We start from the raw sequence: 20,607 nt of genomic DNA, 5'->3' as shown, positions 1-20,607 counted from the left end.
TCAAACTTATTATTTCTATTGTTCAACTGTTCTTTATCCTTAATTATTTTTTAATTTATTTTATTTGCTTCATCCATAAATGAAGATGATCAATAAGGTGACCATATAACCTATAGTCCAAACCAGAACATATGAGAGTGAAAAAGCCACAAAATAATTAAGATTATATAATTTCTTGAAATATTAATTGACAATTGTTTCAGTGTTAAGGGACCTATAATAATCTACTCAAAAACTATTAAAATATTTTTCTATACATTTTAAAACTTTTTATATTGATTATCTGAACTTTAAAAAGGGAATTCCCTGGCAGCCCAGTGGTTAGGACTCTGTGCTTTTTCTGCTGAGGGCCCGGGTTCAATCCCTGGTTGGGGAACTAAGATCCCGCAAGCCATGTGGCAAAAAATAATAATAATAATAATAATAAAATAATAATGCAAGCAGAATAATTATGCTTAGCCCATGTTTATACACTTTAGTCCATTTGTAAGCTGAATCTGTCTCTAATACTACGTCTTTGGTATGTTTCTGAAAACTGTATTATTCAATATGGTTTTATTATTTTTAATTTTTATATAAAATTCCTTGCAACCTTCTCTAACGTTGCATTTTATGGTTAAATGACTTAGAATTGTAGACCTCTTCATCTGAGTTTTCTCTGTAGTCCACATTTCAAGTTGACAATATTCAGTCTCTACAGATACTGAGGTACCTGGTAAGCTCAGGACAAATTTTGCTAAATGAAGGATATTTTCAGGTCAATATTTTCATATGAAAAACAAATACTTGTGGGGGAGGGATAAATTGGGAGACTGAGATTGACATATATACACTACTGTATGTAAAATAGATAACTAATAAGGACCTACTGTATAGCACAAGGAACTCTACTCAATACTCTGTAATGACTTATATGGGAAAAAAATCTAAAAAAGAGTGGATATATGTATATGTATAACTGATTCACTTTACTGTACATCTGAAACTAACACAACATTGTAAGTCAACTATACTCCAATAAAAAATTAAAAAAAACATAATTCAGCCCTAACATTTTCAGATACTGTTTTTTTGCTTCCACTCAGAGTGTCTTTTTTTTTTTTGCAGTACGTGGGCCTCTCACTGTTGTGGCCTCTCCCACTGCGGAGCACAGGCTCCAGACGCGCAGGCTCAGCGGCCGTGACTCACGGGCCCAGCCGCTTTGCGGCATGTCGGATCTTCCCGGACCGGGGCACGAACCCGTGTCCCCTGCATCGGCAGGCGGACTCTCAACCACTGCACCACCAGGGAAGCCCTGTATATACATTTTTAAAAACTGGCACATTTTGTCAAAACTACAGTGAGATATCACTTCATACCCATTAGAATGGCTATTTTTTTTTTTAAAGCAAAACAGAAAAATGTATGTAGAGTAATTGGAACTCTTGTGCATTGCTGGTGGGAGTGTAAAATGATACAGCTGACATGGAAAACAGTGCAGCAGTTCTTCAAAACAAACAGCATGCCCACTTGTGGGTATTCTACTGTGGGAATATACACAAAAGAATTGAAAGCATGGACTCAGTTATTTGTACACCAATGTTGATAGCAACATTATTCACAATAGCCAAAAGGTAGAAATAACCCAACTATCCAGATGAATGGATAAGCAAAATGTGATACACACACTCACACACCCCAAGAACATCCAGCCTTAAAAAGTAATAAAATTCTGATACATGCTATAACATGGATGAACCTTGAGGATATTATGCTTAGTGAAATAAGCCGGGCATAAAAGGGTATATATTGTATGATCCACTTACGTGAGTACCTAGAATAGTCAAATTTATAGAGACAGAAATTAGAACAGTTGTTACCAGGGGCTGGGGGATGGGCAAATGGGGAGTTATTGTTTAATGGGTACAGAGTTTCAGTATTAGATAACAAAATTCTAGAGATGGATAGGAGTGACGCTTGCATAACAATATGAATATGCCTAATGCCACTGAACTGTACACTTAAAAATGTTAAAATGGTAAACTTTATGTTATGTATATTTTACAATAAATAATGCTTATAATGGTATATTTAATGTAGTATATATTTTACCACAATAAAAAAATTTTAATTGGTAAATTTTAACAACTATAATCTCTGTTTTGATTGACAGCTTGTTTGGACCTAATTATGAATTATGTGTGCACCACAACACATTCCAAAACACATCTGCCCCATAGGTTTCTTAATATAGTATGAACATTACTTTTATCAAAATATATATTCATCCAAATCTATGCTCATATTGTCACCACAAAAACAAATCAGTTTTTCTTCAGGGTTGAATTTTTAAACTGAATTTAGAGTAGCACACACCATACTGTCAGATATTTCATCTTCCGAAAGTTTTGCATTGATTTTGTAAACTGGATTAAAAAAAAAAAGAATCTTTTTTTTAAGCTCCTTTTTAAGGAATGAGTTTATCTGATTTTCTATTTGAAGCATCTGATAATACTGATTTAAAACTGGCATCCTGAAACTGTTTTCAGAGTTTTCTGCTAACAGAGCCAGTACATGAAGAGCTACCACTTCACTTTTTAAATGTGCACAAGAAAACTTGGAATTGAACATAAGTGAAATTAATTTAAAAGAACTCTGATTTAAATGAAAGATCGTTCTTCACAGAATGATGTGTAAGTGTACCTTCTACAACTGCATGTCTTAAATCATCTTCTGGAACACTTCTTAAAATAACTCTTAACCTTGAAGTAGATGTTGTTGCTTCTTTAGAAAGTTTGTCTTCCAGTTTTCATGTGGTCAGTGTTATCACTTTGCCCCCCGCCCCCACCATCGTAGATGGCAACACGAACAAACATTTTATGCAGGCTATTAGTTATCAATCTCCTTGAGAAACAAAAATACTTGAATTTTTAAATTAAACATGAACTTTCATTTTACTGAAATTCTTTTTGCCACAAAGGTTTATTGCAGAAGCTTTACAACATATTTCCTCACAGGGCTCCTTGGTCTATAGACGGATTTGACTGCAGCCCATTCTTACACTGTCGTAGCCCTCAGAAGTCCCAGGTCTCAGGTAGTGCTTTAGTGTTCTTACTATTAACTCTACAGTGTAAGGCCTTTGAGTTGGCCAAGGAACAGCCTTCTCTAACTCCTGGGAGGGGGACAGCCCTCAGGGCAGCCCATGGCTTCAACGCATGGTCAACGGCCTGGTTTCTGCTTCTGTTTGGCCCTTGTGGAGTTTCCTCACTTTCTTGTAAGTTCAACTTAAAAAAAGATGTTGTTTCTGTTCTGTAGAATGGAGTTGACAATGATAATGATGATAGTAATATCAATTCCACAGAGCTAATGTATGTAAAGCACTTGGAATAGTACCTGGCAAATAATTAGCCCCACAAAACTGTTAGATGTTATTATTTTATTCAGCACTTCTACATATTTATCACCAAAAGGTTTTTCAAAATTTTGCGTCCAGTACATTATTGGATATGGAGTATATGTTTCACAGCACCTATTATAAGTAATTTTTATATTAAATGTTTGTTCGGGTAGGCAATTTACTACTGCACTGTATTTATGTAACTGTTCCTCCATGAAACCACATAAAGAACATTTATGTATCTTAAAAAATGTGGTGTACATTTTTATAATGTATATACATAATGTACATTATAAATGTAAATATATAAATTTTGTGTAAGCTATGATTCAGCAGTTTTAAGTCTAAAATCAGTAGAAGGATCTGGGCCACTAGTCTCCTTACTATAAAAAATAGCACAAAATACCTTAATTTTAACTTTTATAATGCATTTTTATTGATTAAAAACATGATTTTCCATATATATACACATGAAAATAGATTCAAATTTTTGGACACTTTAAATTTATATTTTGTGTATGACTCCATATGCTTGTATAAGTTCAAAGCAGTATTATACTTGCTAATAATTACAAATTAATTTTGCTGTACTCTTCATCAGAATTCCTGGGACACTTCCAACAAAACATATTATGATTCCAGAAAAATAAAAGATGACAATAGTCTACTAAATAAAAGAAACTTGGAGGTGAGAAGTAGAAACTGTCCAGGAATATACAACCAAACCACAGTGTACATTTAAATTACAAAGTTTTTTTGGTTTTTAGTTTAAACAATTCTTAAAATTTCCTTTCAGAAAGCATACTGATTATACATATCTTAAATATCTAAAACATATTTTTCTCCTTTTACCAGCAACCCCTGCCCCCGTTGCCCCAAACAAAATCCTAGTGAAATGGACGGTGGGTGTGTGGTCAAGATGCTGTGAACACAGGTTCTGTGTAGGTTCGATTTGCTGTATTTCCTCTGAGTAAAGCAATCAGGATAGAAACTTGTGGACTGCAGCCTATATAATTGTACCTTTGTGGAACTTGCTATGTAGGGATATATTCTTCGTATAATTTTAAAGACCTTTTCCTTGCCAAAAAGATGAATCATGTTCATTATAGAATAGTTGGGAAATATAAAAAAGTACGGAAAAGAAAATAAAAACACTTGTAATCCTACCACCTAGAGATACTTAACTGGTGATACTCTGGTGTGTTTACTTCCTGTCTTTCTTTCTAAGCATACAAAAATATAAACATATACATACAAAAATATGATTATACTGTTTACAGAATTTGAGATCCTGCTTTTCCCAATGGATAAAATGGTCTTGGGTTGCTTCCCTTTCTCCTTATATGTTCTTCATAAGAATTTATGATTTTAATGGCCAAAAAAACCTTCATTGAATCAATATATCATAATGTAAAATAAAAAATGGTATTTATAATTTTATAGCTTTTAAAGTTTTATTTTGCAAAAATAAAATTTAATTTTTTTACAAAAATTTTTATAGAAAATAAAACTTTAAAAGCTATAAAATTATAAATATATATCACATTTTTGACAACTGATGCCTCTCAGCATGCTATTCAACTGGTGGTACATGGTCTCTTTATGGTTTCATAACTCCTCAAAGCCTGGGAAGAGCCAACAAGTTAGGCACTGCACAAGTATACTACATTCCCACAATTGAGGTCATATCCCAAGGTCCATTTGAAAGCGACAGAGTCTGTAATGTCACACATGGATAACTGAAGGTCTGCTTGTAAAGTCCACGTGCTGAACTCCTACAAGCTGTAAAACAGAGTTGATGGGTTTGTGATCCAACCTATTCCTATCACGGTGTATAAAATGGATGTTGTTACCTAGAAGAGAATAAGAATAAAAGGTAAAGGTTGACATAGAGTGTTATTCATTAGATTTATTGCTTACTAGAATCAAGGAAGCATTTTAACTTTAAATTAGTCCAAAAGAAAAAATTATTTACCTGGAGTACATAATATTCTCTATATAATGACATAATAATTTTTAATTAAGGTAATAAAGCATGACAAAAGTTTTCATTAAATAAGGCTAATAAGTAATGTTTTATGAGATCCAAGGGGAAAGATTCTTAAATTATAACCATTTGTTAGGTTTCATTAAATGTAATTAAATAAAATATCCTGTCAAACAGACAGGCAGAATATGGACCTAGCATAAATATCAAGCTGGAAAATCATCTGTTTCTTAAATGTAATAATAGAATAAACCACTTCCTTAAAAAATTCACTCCCAAATACTGGTTTAATAGGCTAGCTACATTATAACCATAGACCAAAAGAGGCTGAAAAAAATAAGGGCATTAAGACAATCGGTTACAATACACTTAGATGTTCACAATTCTTTTATCTGCTCAAAAAATAGTTGTAATTTTTTTTTTTTTTTTCCGGTACGCGGGCCTCTCATTGCTGTGCCCTTTCCCGTTGCGGAGCACAGGCTCCGGACGCGCAGGCTCGGCGGCCATGGCTCACGGGCCCAGCCGCTCCACAGCATGTGGGATTCTCCCAGACCGAACCGGGGCACGAACCCGCGTTCCCTGCATCGGCAGGCAGACTCTCAACCACTGCGCCACCAGGGAAGCCCAAATAGTCGTACTTTATAGTTTGTGTTCTGTTTACTTTGATTCTTGGACTCAAGACCAGAATTTTAACTTAAAACATTAGATTAGTAAATATTATGAGGCATGTTTTCTGCATTGTATTTATCTGCTGTCTACAGTAATCACTGTAGATTTAATATCATAAACTGGCGTATTATCAAATAAGGCAAAATGAAATACTTGGTTAACCGTGTAAGAGATTTGTATAAATAAGTAAGTAAACCCAGCTCTTTCCTTAAATGAGCTACAATTTTTCCAATGCGTAGTATCAAACTTTTCTCTTTATTAAGTCTGCTCCCAACTTGGCACACAAATGATGCTTTCTGTATGCTCTTCATTCTCACACAACAGAATGTGTGCTCAAATGATTCTGAAACCTGGAGATGAGGGACTCAAAAAATAATGCCTTACAAGTCTGAGGATGGAAATAATTCATTCAGAAATATGGCTCAGTGTCATTCTGGGCTAATTTACAGGATATATTCTAAAAAAACAAGGCTTTTTTTTTTGGCTAGTCTAACTAGTGTAAATTCATGAGAGAGAGCTAAAGGGAGATTAAATAAAAATGAAAGATTTTAGCTAGCTATAGTGTTCCAGCTGCAAAAAAGTTATGATATTTGGTCAAAATCCTCCTTCTAAAGGTGCAAAAAACCAAAAAAGTTATGATATTTGGTCAAAATCCTCCTTCTAAAGGTACAAAAAAACCAAAAAAGTTATGATATTTGGTCAAAATCCTCCTTCTAAAGGTGCAAAAAACCAAAAAAGTTATGATATTTGGTCAAAATCCTCCTTCTAAAGACTTCCTTATAGACATCTGGAATTTATTAAAGTAAATGTTAATTTTATAACCTGTGGAAGCTATGCTCACTAATATGAACAGTTTTAAACATGAAGAAGAGCCAAGAAGAATCAGTTTACAACACAGTGATTTAGGCTTTTTGGGTGTTTGTCCCTGACTGCAATACTTGAACATGGTAGAGATCCAATGCCTAACCATTTAGTAGAGGGAAGCCAAAGGAATTTCAGGTGGTACAAATTGATCAGTAAAACTATTTATAGATCAATGGAACAGGGTAGACAGCCCAGAAATAAACCGATGCACCTATGGTCAATTAATCTACCACAAAGGAGGAAAGAATATACAATGGAGAAAAGACAGTTTCTTCAATAAGGGGTGCTGGGAAAAATGGACAGCCACATATAAAAGAATGAAATGAGAACATTTTCTAACACCATATACAAAAGTAAACTCAAAATGGATTAAAGACCTAAATGTAAGACTGGATACTATAAAACTCCTAGAGGAAAACACAGGCAGAACATTCTTTGACATAAATCACAGCAATATCTTTTGAATCCACCTCCTAGAGTAATGAAAATAAAAACAAAAATAAACAAATGGGACCTAATTAAACTTAAAAGTTTTTGCACAGCAAAGGAAACCATAAACAAAATGAAAAGACAACCCACAGAAAGGGAGAAAATATGTCCAAACGAAGCAACCCACAAGGGATTAATCTCCAAAATATACAAACAGCTCATGCAGCTCGATATCAAAACAACAACCCAATAAAAAAATGGGCAGAAGATCTAAATTTCTCCAAAGAAGACATACAGATGGCCAAAAAGCACACAAAAAGATGCTCAACATTGCTAATTATTAGAGAAATGCAAGTCAAAACTACAATGAAGTTATCACCTCACACCAGTCAGAATGGCCATCATCAAAAAGTCTACAAACAATAAATGCTGGAGAGGGTGTGGAGAAAAGGGAACCCTCCTACACTGTTGGTGGGAATGTAAATTGGTACAACCACTATGGAGAACAGTATGGAGGTTCCTTAAAAAACTAAATATAGAACCACCTTATGATCCAGCAATCCCACTCCTATTCATATATCCAGAGAAATCCATAATTCGAAAAGATACATGCACCCCAATGTTCATTACAGAACTATTTACAATAGCCAGGACATGGAAGCAACCTAAATGTCCATGGACAGATGAATGGATAAAGAAGATGTGGTACATTTATACAATGGGATATTACTCAGCCACAAAAAAGAATGAAATAATGCCATTTGCAGCTACATGGATGAACCTAGGAATTATCATACTAAATGAAGTAAGTCAGACAAAGAAAGACAAATATCATATGATATTACTTATATGTGGAATCTAAAAAATATATAAATGAACTTATTTACAAAACAGAAACAGACTCACAGACTTCAAAAACAAACTTACGGTTACCAAAGGGGAAAGGTGGGGGGGAGGGATAAATTAGGAGTTTGGGATTAACATATACACAAGACTATATACAAAATAGATAATCAACAAGGACCTACTGTATAGCACAGGGAACTCTACTCAATATTCTGTAATAACCTATATGGGAAAAGAATCTGAAAAAGAATGGATATATCTATAAGTATAATTGAATCACTCTGCTGTACACCTGAAACTAACACAACATTGTAAATCAACTATACTCCAATATAGAATAAAAATTAAATTAAATAAAAAAAGAAAGCTATTTAAAGGATGCAGCTTAGAGTAACTGAATAAGCTCACAGAATAAGCTGCCCCTGGGACTGACTTTCTTCCTTTTTTTTTTGGCTACGCTGCTCAGCATGCAGGACCTTAATTCCCTGACCATGATTGAACCCATGCCCCCTGCAGTGGAAGCACTGAGTCCGAACCACTGGACTGCCAGGGAATTCCCCTTGACTTCCTTTCTGACATAGGGCAAGTCTGCTAGTTTTGTTAGATATAAATAACTAGATTTGATCCTTCTATTGACAAAAAAAAGTTCTTGATGGTTTTCTCCCATTTGAAAATGTTCACCTCCACTGAAATTTTTAAAGAGTGTTATAGCCACATACAAGTCACCAAACCACTGCTGATTTCTTCTATCCCAAATACCTGTAATCACTCAGGTATGGAATCATGGCCACATTACATCCAGTAAACAAACATCAAAAATACACAGGAGCATTTGAAAACAAACGATGACCCCTATGAAAGCACAGCATCCTGACTGTTACCATGTCCAGTTGCCCATTTTTACATGGTGGCTATTTTATGAAGAAAGTGGATGGCCTCTGGACTTCTAAAAAGCACGAGAAGTGTACTGCTGAAGCTGGGCTTTGATGCTTACCTGGACCTAAAATGAGTGTTCCACCTTGCTGAGCTGGATCTCCTTGAAAATCAAAAAGAGGGCCAGTCACTGCCCGCCACAGGCTCCGAATGCTTCCTGAGAGTATATTTGATTTTATATGGGGGCTCTGTCCTGAAATATTAGGAATTGTCTTTAGAAGTTGTCATTTTATATTTGATTAGATATTAAGATAACGTTAGTATTTCTAGAAAACAGTCTCTTTCTTATGAGTCATCTTACTTTTGACTTGTCTTTTTTTCTTCCTTCAAAGAATAGTTCTCAGCCTTTCACAACTGATGTTTTAGACCAGATAATTCTTTGTCCTGTGCAATGTGGGGTGATTACCATCACCCTTGCTCTCTGTACCTACTAGATGCCATTGCAACCACCATTCACCAAGTTGTGACAACTGAAAATGTCTCCAGACAATGCCAACTGTCCCCTGGGGGGAGGGGTCAAAATTGTTCCCAGTTGAGAACTACTGCTTTAAAGGAAGAAGTGATGACAGACCCAGATCATTTTCTGCCACAGAAAAATGTCAGCTACAGACTTGTCAAACTGGTAGTGCTTTCCTTTTTAATTCCCCATTTATGTTTTGTTTAGTCTCTTACCAACTAATAGATAACTACATTCCTCTTCAGGAGACATTGTGGCACAGACTGTTATACGCTTGTCAAAACCCGTTTCCTCTTTCTGGGACCACAGCTAAACATTTCCTGGAGTTTGGTACGGCTATGTGACTACACTCTAACCAATGAGTAAAATGATGTGTGCCACTTCCAGGGCACCTCTTAAAAACCTCTCAGGGAGTGATTCTCCATGTTTCTTCTACATCCTTCGAAGATTGGATTGACAATGGCAGAGCCACAAGATGGAAAGGGCCTGAGTCTTTCCTACTGTGTCCCCGAATTGCTGCTTGGAGAAGCACGCAATAGATATACCCTTCTTGAAATGTGAAAGAAAAAGAACCTTCTCCCATGTTATGCTACTGAGACTTTGCAGTTTAGCTGTAACAATAGCAACTATAGCTACCACTCCATCTTTGCTTGGCTGTCAGTTTTTCTATTTCCTTTCTCACAGTAACTGATACTTCACTTCCACTCCCCCCTCCTTTTTTAAAAGTAATTTAATATTTTATTTATTTATTTATTTTTGGCCGGGTTGGGTCTTTGTTGCTGCGCGCAGGCTTTCTCTAGTTGCTGCTAGTGGGGGCTACTCTTCGTTGTGATGCGTGGGCTTCTCATTGCAGTGGTTTCTCTTGTTGCTTCAGTAGTTGCAGCACATGGTCTCAGAAGTTGTGGCTCATGGGCTGTAGAGCGCACGCTCAGTAGTTGTGGCACATGGGCTTAGTTGCTCCGCGGCATGTGGGATCTTCCCGGACAAGGGCTCGAACCCGCGTCCCCTGCATTGGCAGGCGGATTCTTAACCACTGCGTGACCGGGGAAGTCCTCCACTCCCTTTGAGTTAAAAAACTCAGTCTTTACCTTTCTTGTAACTTATCTTTTTCCTATCCCTGCCTTTTATGTCTTTTTAGTTTTTTTAAATTTTGGACTCCACCAGTTCTGAGGCCAGAGAATGACTGGTTGAGCAGCAAGACACCATGGCCCAGGTCCTCTTGCCCACCGTCTGCCCCTCCGGGTGCACGTCCACCAGTGTACAGCAGTTACCAGTCCCATTCATCTTCTTCTGCCGGGTCGCAGCACAGAGCCCAACCCTCAGCCCTGCAGTCAGTTCCTACTAGTGCTTTTTGCTTTTTATTTTGATGATTATGCTGCCTTTGACCTGCCCGACTTCTTAATATTTCCAGATACCTATTATTTCCTTTATCTCTCCAACTTTTCTATTTCTTTCATGTTTATATTAGGATGGACATTCATCTCACCAAGAAACAAATACAGGCTCATTAGCTTAGAGACATGAGTAAAGGACTAAAGTTTACCATTTTTTAGGATTTTACACTTAAAATAGATGTTCATAAATCCAAACTATCTCCTCATGTCTGAAGAAGGGTCATTTAACATTTCTGAAATTTTAGAAATTCAATTGAAGATTTCACAACCTAGAATTTCACAATCTTTGCTGTAAAGCACAATCTAATTTTGCTAGTACGAATTTAGTTATGTGTAAAACTCGTTTTTCATTTTTTCCTCTTAGTTTGATTCTTGGACTCAAGACCAGAATTTTAACTTGAAACATTAGATTAAGTAAGTATTATAAGAGGCATGTTTTCTGCATTGTGCTTATGTGCTGTCTACTGTAATCATTGTAGATTTAACACCATAAAGTGGCTTATGGTAAGGCAAAATGAAATACTGGGTAAACGCATTACTCCCTTGAATTTAGTGGCTTTATTTTCTTACTCTTTGTCTTTATAAACTTTATAAACTTTAAAATTTATAAAATAATTTTAAATTATTATATTTTATTTTCAGTGTCATAATTTTCAAGTAGGATTATTCTGAAACTGATTCTGAGATTTGTGCTTTTTCAGGCAGGAACTTCAAAAAATTATTTTGTGAGAACCTAATGTTTTCTGTTTGGAAATACAGTACTTTAACACAGATCAAAGGAGTTTAAATGATTTGAATACACTCTCTCTTATAATCACAAACATGTATTTTGCTTTAAATTCATCTGTTTTCTTTGCAATTCCACATCTTTATTGAGGCAATGAATGGTGAGGTGTTACTAAAGTGAAACTCACACTTTATATCTAAAGTGGCTAAATGACAAACAGACCTTACACATGCTGAGACTCTGCTATAGCACAGGAAAACAGTCTACCAAAGACAAAGGTTCACAACCTGTACTGTTGCAATTTCCTATACTAAAAAGAGAGGGGAAAAAAAGAGCAAATTCTGTATTTATGCTACCTCATAATTGGTTTTAATAAAGTTTAGGTTGCTTTCTTTAAAAACTTCAGTAAAGGGATCCTGTCAACTCTACCTCATAAGTAGCTCTGTGATCTGTCCCTCTGCATCCCTACTTCAGGCCGTGTCATTTCTTTCTAGCCTATTACTACAAACTTGTCAAGAATATCAACGACTCCTGTTTGGCACATTCCAATTGCTCCTCCACCTGGCAACAAGACTGTATCACTTCTCCACTCAAATATAATTCTTTTATGACTCCCCCACTGCCTCCAGAACAAATCCAAACTCCTTGCCATGCTCCCAGACTCAGTCCCCTGGCTCACACAATCCCCCAACTGGCTCCTAGACTCTGGCCAGACACAGGGAACTGCACTTCTCCAACAGTCACATTTTTTCATACCTGTGTGCTTTTGCGTGTGCTACTTTCCATCAGCTGCACCATTCCCAGCCTCACTTGACCCAGCTAACTCCTTAAAGAATGAGCTTATGGGGCCTCCCTGGTGGCGCAGTGGTTGAGAGTCCGCCTGCCGATGCAGGGGATACGGGTTCGTGCCCCGGTCTGGGAGGATCCCATATGCCGCGGAGCGGCTGGGCCCGTGAGCCATGGCCTCTGGGCCTGCGCGTCCGGAGCCTGTGCTCCGCAACGGGAGAGGCCACAACAGTGAGAGGCCCGCATACCGCAAAAAGAAAAAAAAAAAAAAAAAAAAAAAAAGAATGAGCTTAGACAACACCGCCTCTAAGAAGCCTTCCCAGATTCTTCTCTCCCTGTGCATTTCTGGTGTTATAGGCATTTCTGCATTATAGGTATTGCCAGTACATGCTCTCCTCTTTTATGAGCCCTAAACTGTAATGTAGTTGACTGTTTGCTTCTGTCTCCCAGAATAGATTATGAGCATTGGGTTGGCAGGGGCTGTGTCTTTTATCACAGTCCTCCCAGGAACATCCAACACAGTGGGTGCCATGGGTGTCATTCTCAGCATTTGTTGAAAATAAGCGATTTGAGTTCAAGTTGAGTTCTCTTATTTGGTATTTCAGAAGCCAAGTTCTTTCTACCTAAAATATATGTAAATAGTTCACCTAAAGCTTATTATACTCTTAATTGTAAAGAATTGTGTAAGGGCAGGGAATATGGACCATATAAAGATGAATAAAACATCAAACTTTTCAACTAACTATACTACCCACCACCTTAAGTGCAATTATAGAGTATATAATCGAGTACAAGGTGCTATTAAAATACAATGAAGGAAGCAATTACTTCTGCTTGAAGAGCTATTAAGAGCCCCTTTGAGTTGGGCTTTAAATGAAAACTAAGATTTCATCTATTAAAGAACATAGAGCGTTCAAAGCCATGGTGTTGAGGTATGAAAATATATTAACTTAAGCAATATTATTTTTCTTGTAATTACAAAAGTAAAATGTACTTATTGTAAAAAATTCAAAAGCCACTTTTCTCATTCCCATGCCTTGGGGTAATCATTGCAATATCTTTTAAAACATTTTTCATTTCACACATATATAGTATAGATCTTTATGAAAATGGTTTTTATTTTTACAAAAATGGAATCATACTAAAAACACTGCTCTGCAACTTGCATTTTTCATTCATTTAGTACTTTGCCAACAGCCTTCCATGTCATTACATCCAGGAAATGAATCTTTTAGAGTCTCATGAATCTGGATCACTTACTAGAATCATAAAAAGCAGGCTGATTTATGAATTTACCATTTGTTCCCCTATGCATATATATGCATATGTGAAATGTGAAATACACCATTAGTGTTTTCTACTTGAGACATATTATGTCTTACCTGAGGAGGTAATTTCTTCACCTCTTTTCATTCCCAATCTTTTATAAATTTCTCTCTCAGGATCAACATAGATTTCATGAGAATACCCAGTCAGTTTACAGAAAGGCTGAAAAAAAAGTATAGTTGGAATTTTTATTAAAAGAAATGGGAGAAAAATAGTGATAATCTGACTTAATTTTAGCAAATTTAGCCTACATTTAGTGATTCAAATAATATAATTTTTATGTCTGAAAGAGATTTAACCTGTTAGAGTCCCAATTTGCTATATATTTACCTCAATATGATGGTAGGATGACTGTCCAATCACTATAAGAGTGACATTTGCTTCCTTTAGGAGAGAAAAAAGATATGTACATATTATTGGAAATCACATGTTTCATACAATTTCCCCTAATCCAACTCTTTTGTTCCATTCTAATGCCACCTATAGGCTTCTAGAAGAATGGTATAAAGAGCAAAATTGTGTGAGTCAAAGCAAAGAGATGTATGCTAAAATGTTCAATTAATTCAGATGATTCTTTTGCTAAGTAAGGATTTCAAAATATATTCAGTAGTTTTCTACACTTCCCCCAAAGGCAAACATTAAACAAGAATAAAAACTATTAAAGTAGGGTTATTTAATCAGACAATTTTATTCTTTCATATCTCAATTGATAAGGTCTGCTGAAAATAGATCTTAGTTTTACAAAATCTACCCAATGCGTTCACTCAAAAGCTCAGCTGGGGACAAACCTCTATATGCCTGAAGAAACACACCTGGTTGTCAGACCAATGTGGAACATGCATTCCATTAACAATACAAATTTTCACCTTTAAGATATATTAGTATTTTCCTATAACGAACAACTATTTGGAGTATCTTTATTACAAAAATAAAGGGAAGGAGATATTTTTAGCATTTCTGTTTTTGGTCATTATCAATCAACATTTGAGAACAGGTAGGTTATTAGGTAACATCAAAATTATTATTACGGTTAGTATGTTTATAACCAGGCAATAATGAATAGGCCAGAAATAGACTTCTAACGCGTGCCTCCCCTTTTTGGAGGTGTTGGAGAGATGTGTGGGATGGTGAGAATCTGTGTTTGTGAGTGTCTGCGCTGGAGAGGTGGTGCACTCCGCATCTCATCCCGTTGCACTCCTTATAATTGGCAGGTGATTTTCACAAGGCCACCCTGAAGCAGGGCTCGCTGCTGCTCACTCTCAGGAAACTTACTTGTAAGAAACTCTTGGGGATTTTGGCCAGATCATCTACATATTCCTTGCAGATGTAACACAGGAAATGCTGAAATCCCAATACGGGCAAAAAGGACAAGTTAGCAACTAACACCCCCGGGGTCAGAAGGACCAAGTACTTCATTATGCGTGATGCTAATTAACACAACACCCAAGACGGGAAGAAAGAGGTGTCGGGGCGCCCAAATATGCATTGAAATTAGGCCGCACCCAGTCTGTGCTAGGCCTCTTCGCTCGCTGAGAAAATGCCTTGACTTGACGGGCTGCTTTTCCATTCCCGTTCAAGGAAGCGAGAGGAGCAGTTCGCATTCCGGAAGCTTCTCGTGGATGATCACGGGAAGGGCCAGGCCCGGCGGGCTCTGCTCTCGGGCCCTGGACCCGTCCAGGGGCCCGATGTAACCACCCCCCAGCGGAGGCCGTGGAAGCAACCTCCGTCCCAGCCTGCGGGTGAGGTCCCTGCTCCGGATCGTCCCGCAGCCCGCGCTCACCCGCACGAAGACCACTACAGCCCGGCGCTCCCGGAACAGCGCGCCAAACAGCACCCGCCTCCCGGAGGCGTCCAGCACCGGCAGGTCGGCCACGGAGGCGGCCAGGGGCTGCCCGCTCTCGGGGCCGCTTGGGACTGGGACTGGGGCTGGGGCGGCGCGGCCGCTGATCTGCCGCGTGACCGGGGCCACGATTGGGGCGGCCATCGCGCCCTGCATCCGCGGGCCCTTGGTTCGCGAGGGTGGGGGTCAGAATCTTTGGTGGGCCGGGTCGCTACCCAAGCTGGGCGTAAGGAGCCGGCCGCACTGGTGGGGCGGGCCGTACTGGTGGGGCGGGCCGTACTGGAGGGGCGGGGCGCACGGCGGGGCGGGGCGCACGGCGCGGAGTTGCTTGAGGTCAAGACCCGCTGTGGCGCCCGGGGAGAGTGAGGGGAGCGGGGGCAAGCCGGGGCGCACATGTTGTCTTCCAGGTTAGGCCCCGCCAAGTCTCTGTACGCAGCTCCGGTGGTTCCGAAGCTCCGGGAAGGTACGGAATCGCTGTCGCGTTTTCTGACTCAGCCACTCATGGTAGGGAGATACAGAGAGAGAGACAGACAGATCCAAGCCGAGAAAGGAGTTAATTAGGAAGAAAGCAAACCCTGCTCTCCGTAGCCGCCTGGGTCGAAGTGAGTTCTTATTTGTTCAAGAGAACCAGTTACCAAGCACATCCATATTTATGATCCGATAGATTTGTTTTTCCTTCTAGTCTGTTTTTAACCCACTCCCTCCTCAATTCTCGTGCTTTTTTGTTTGTTTGTTTTTTTGCAGGTATCATTAACATACATTGTAATGTACAAATCTTAAGTGGAGTTAAATTTTATTTTTTAATTAAATGTTTAAATTTAAAAATTTGCCAAAATTTTATCATGAAAATTTTAAAACATGCCCAAAAAGTTGAAAGAATTTTACAGGGAACACTCCTATATCCACCACCTAGATTCTATTTTACTCTGTCAGAATCTGTGCGTCTGTCCACAGTTAGGTGAGTTTTGCTTGATTATCCACCCGTTATCCACAATCCTATAGAAATATGGACCATTGCTATCACTTGAGAAAATTCCCTCAGTTATATTTTTTAAGAGCAGGTATAATAAATCTATTTGTAAATGTGCTAGGGTGTTTCAGGAGTCCATGTCCTTTCTTCAGACTTTTTTTGCTAAAGCTGTTTACCAGGCCCCTCAAGTGATATAACTCTGTGTGTGTGTGTGTGTGTGTGTGTGTGTGTGTGTGTGTGTGTGTAAATGATGGATTGAGAGGGATGAGGAAGATGGAGTTAAATGGCTCTGTTCTACCTTAATTTCTCCTGGGGCAGGCTGCAGGCAAGCAGGCATAGAGGAATTTAAGAATTTCTGCAGACTCTGAGAGTCAGCTGGTCCTGGACTTGGAGGTTGGTCTTGCACTGGGGTTTCTCATAGATGGTGACCATGTGTCCAGACAGCATTCAGGTTCTTTGTCTTTATAAGTTCACCCACCCTTGTTTCTGGATTTGTGGTTCAGAAAATATGATCCTCTGTTTATGGTATTTGTCTAGTGGAACCCCTTCAGGATCACACTTATCAAGGGCAGAGTGCTAGTGAGGTAAAAGGGACCAATTTCACTCTGCCCCAAAGTGCAGGAGAGACTGATCCTGAATCCTCTGGCTTTCAGATGTGTGAAGACATACATTATTGAACACACATTTAAGTGCTCCCAGTTTGAGACACTCTGCTGTGGGTTTGGACATTTCTAATCATAGAACTGTTTCTAAGTCATGTTCCACCAGTGCTGGGGTGCCACCGATGCACTCTCAGGGGCACAGCAGGATATTTTAAATACTTGAGGGAAGCAGAGGTTATCCTCCTGACATCCTGCTTGTGAGTGGAGATAGTACATGATTTCACATTAGACTACATTTCTTTTCCACTATATTTCTTTGAATAATGTCATATCTTTACCAAGTTGGGTTTCTAACAGTTGTGATAAAAAGCTGGAACTGCACAGGCTTCCCTGGTGGTGCAGTGAATAAGAATCTGCCTGCCAATGCAGGGGACACAGGTTTGATCCCTGGTCCGGGAAGATCCCACATGCCGCGGAGCAACTAAGCCTGTGCACCACAACTACTGAGCCTGTGCTCCAGAGCCCGTGAGCCACAATTCCTGAAGCCCACGTGCCACAACTACTGAAGCCCGCGTGCCTAGAGCCCGTGCTCTGCAACAAGAGAAGCCACTGCAGTGAGAAGCCCAAGCACCACACGAAGAGTAGCCCCCGCTCGCCACAACTAGAGAAAGCCTGCACAGCAATGAAGACCCAATGCAGCCAAAAATAAATAAATAAAAAATTTTAAAAATTAAAAAAAAAAACTAGAACCGCACAAAAATCACTGTGTTTAGGGAATGAGGTTGGGGATGTCCAGTCTGATTCCAAGATTGGAGAAGTTGTGCAGTGTCCAACAGGCAGGCACACTCTGGGATGAAATAAAAATATTACTTTTTCTTTTAATTTATAGTTGTATCTTCAAATAGCTACTAAGTTGTTCAGACATAAATACTTATTAAGTTGTTTGGATCTAACTTCCAAATAAAAGAAACTGATAGGAATTTCTTTTGGCCTAAGGGTGCTGTGAATAAACTGCTGATACCAAGAAATAAACTACTGTGAACCAAGAAAGTTTGGAAAGCTTTGAATCAGACAGTAAGCTCCTTGCCTTCTGCAGCACTGTAATATCTTCGCAGACTGGCGCAAGGCCTGGCACACTGTAGGCCTCCATGAATATTGTCTGACTGGTGAATGCATGGAATGTGCAAGATAGGGTGGCGCTAAGAGAGCTTTCACCATCTGGCGTGGATCTAGTATGAATGGGAGCAAGGTAGTCACAGCGCCTTACGGAAATGGTGTTTCCCACTGTCTGAAACAAGCAGGGCAGAGCTCAGAGGACATATGCCACTGCAGGCTTGCCAGTCCACAGAAACCCATCAACCTAACACCCAGCCAGCTCTATTTCATTCACATTATTCCAGGGGTGAGCCTTACCTGACAGTAGATGCCCAGGTTTCCTTGGTTTAGATGCTAACCACTGACTCTAACCACACTGTCTTCACACTGTGACCAATAGCTGGTCAAAGCTCCCCAAAACTTCCTGGTTGAACCTGGGAATATGTTACTTGGTACATCATATATTCCAGACCATCAAATATTCCAACTTATCAAATTTTCCTGACCTCCTAACTTCTGGTTATTTGGTACACTGCACACTTTTTTTTTTTAAAGCATTTATTAGAGTTATGATTAAATAATTATTTGGTTTTTGTCCATTTCTTTTTTTATTGAAGTATAGTTGATTTACAATTTGTGTTAGTTTCTGGTATACAGCAAAGTGATTCAGTTATACATATATATATATATACATATATATGTATATATATTTTTTCATATTCTTTTCCATTATGGTTTATTACAGGATATTTTTTTTATTATTAGTTTCTGCTTTATAACAAAGTGAATCAGTCATATATATACATCGGTTCCCACATCCCTTCCCTCATGCATCTCCCTCCCTCCCACCCTCCCCATCCCACCCCTCCAGGTGGTCACAAAGCACCGAGCTGATCTCCCTGTGCTATGCGGCTGCTTCCCACTATCTATCTACCTTATGTTTGGTAGTGTATATATGTCCATGCCTCTCTTTCGCTTTGTCACAGCTTACCCTTCCCCCTCCCCATATCCTCAAGTCCATTCTCAAGTAGGTCTGTGTCTTTATTCCCATTTTACCCCTAGGTTCTTCATGACATTTTTTTTTTAATTCCATATATATGTGTTAGCATACGGTATTTGTCTTTCTCTTTCTTTTTTTTTTTTTTTTGCGGTACGCGGGCCTCTCACTGTTGTGGGCTCTCCCGTTGCGGAGCACAGGCTCCGGATGCGCAGGCTCAGCGGCCATGGCTCACGGGCCCAGCTGCTCCATGGCATGTGGGATCTTCCCGGACCGGGGCACGAACCCGTGTCCCCTGCATCGGCAGGTGGACTCTCAACCACTGCGCCACCAGGGAAGCCCTGTCTTTCTCTTTCTGAGTTACTTCACTCTGTATGACAGACCCTAGGTCTATCCACCTCGTTACAAATAGCTCAGTTTCGTTTCTTTTTATGGCTGAGTAATATTCCATTGTATATATGTGCCACATCTTCTTTATCCATTCATCCGATGATGGACACTTAGGTTGTTTCCAGCTCCGGGCTATTGTGATTAGAGCTGCAATGAACATTGTGGTACATGACTCTTTTTGAATTATGGTTTTCTCAGGGTATATGCCTAGTAGTGGGATTGCTGGGTCATATGGTAGTTCTATTTTTAGTTTTTTAAGGAACCTCCATACTGTTCTCCATAGTGGCTGTACCAATTCACATTCCCACCAGCAGTGCAAGAGTGTTCCCTTTTCTCCACACCCTCTCCAGCATTTATTGTTTCTAGATTTCTTGATGATGGCCATTCTGACTGGTGTGAGATGATATCTCATTGTAGTTTTGATTTGCATTTCTCTAATGATTAATGATGTTGAGCATTCTTTCATGTGTTTGTTGGCCGTCTGTATATCTTCTTTGGAGAAATGCCTATTTAAGTCTTCTGCCCATTTTTGGATTGGGTTGTTTGTTTTTTTGCTATTGAGCTGCATGAGCTGTTTATACATTTTGGAGATTAATCCTTTGTCAGTTGCTTCATTTGCAAATATTTTCTCCCATTCTGAGGGTTGTCTTTTGGTCTTGTTTATGGTTTCCTTTGCTGTGCAAAAGCTTTGAAGTTTCATTAGGTCCCATTTGTTTATCTTTGTTTTTATTTCCATTTCTCTAGGAGGTGGGTCCAAAAGGATCTTGCTGTGACTTATGTCATAGAGTGTTCTGCCTATGTTTTCCTCTAAGAGTTTGATGTTTCTGGCCTTACATTTAGGTCTTTAATCCATTTTGAGCTTATTTTTGTGTATGGTGTTAGGGAATGATCTAATCTCATACTTTTACATGTCCCTGTC

The 20,607-nt window shown here is 38.8% G+C and overlaps 1 protein-coding gene across 1 annotated transcript; it reads right to left on the bottom strand.

The window, feature by feature from the left end:
* Positions 1-3,787: 3,787 nt before the first annotated feature.
* Positions 3,788-15,891, bottom strand: PRXL2C (peroxiredoxin like 2C). The gene is made up of 6 exons (XM_081238445.1): positions 15,575-15,891; positions 15,067-15,135; positions 14,125-14,178; positions 13,851-13,956; positions 9,166-9,297; positions 3,788-5,229 (listed from the first exon to the last, which is right to left on the bottom strand). The coding sequence occupies exons 1-6, from the start codon at positions 15,788-15,790 to the stop codon at positions 5,102-5,104; spliced, it is 705 nt and encodes a 234-aa protein (XP_081094571.1). The 5' UTR covers positions 15,791-15,891; the 3' UTR covers positions 3,788-5,101.
* Between the last annotated feature and the right edge of the window lie 4,716 nt (positions 15,892-20,607).

This window comes from Mesoplodon bidens (genome assembly GCF_964165515.1).
Source record: "Mesoplodon bidens genome assembly, chromosome: 6".
Taxonomy (NCBI): Eukaryota; Metazoa; Chordata; class Mammalia; order Artiodactyla; family Ziphiidae; genus Mesoplodon; species Mesoplodon bidens.
The sequence above is the reverse complement of the archived record's forward strand: the minus strand, read 5'-3'. Positions and strand labels throughout refer to the sequence as shown.

Coding starts and splice junctions, on each gene's coding strand:
- PRXL2C (XM_081238445.1), bottom strand. CDS start 15,790: ATGCAGGGCGCGATGGCCGCCCCAATCGTGGCCCCGGTCACGCGGCAG. Junction 15,136..15,574: donor CTGTAGTGGTCTTCGTGCGG/GTGAGCGCGGGC, acceptor TTGGGATTTCAG/CATTTCCTGTGTTACATCTG. Junction 5,230..9,165: donor AACACTCATTTTAGGTCCAG/GTAAGCATCAAA, acceptor ATTCTCTTCTAG/GTAACAACATCCATTTTATA.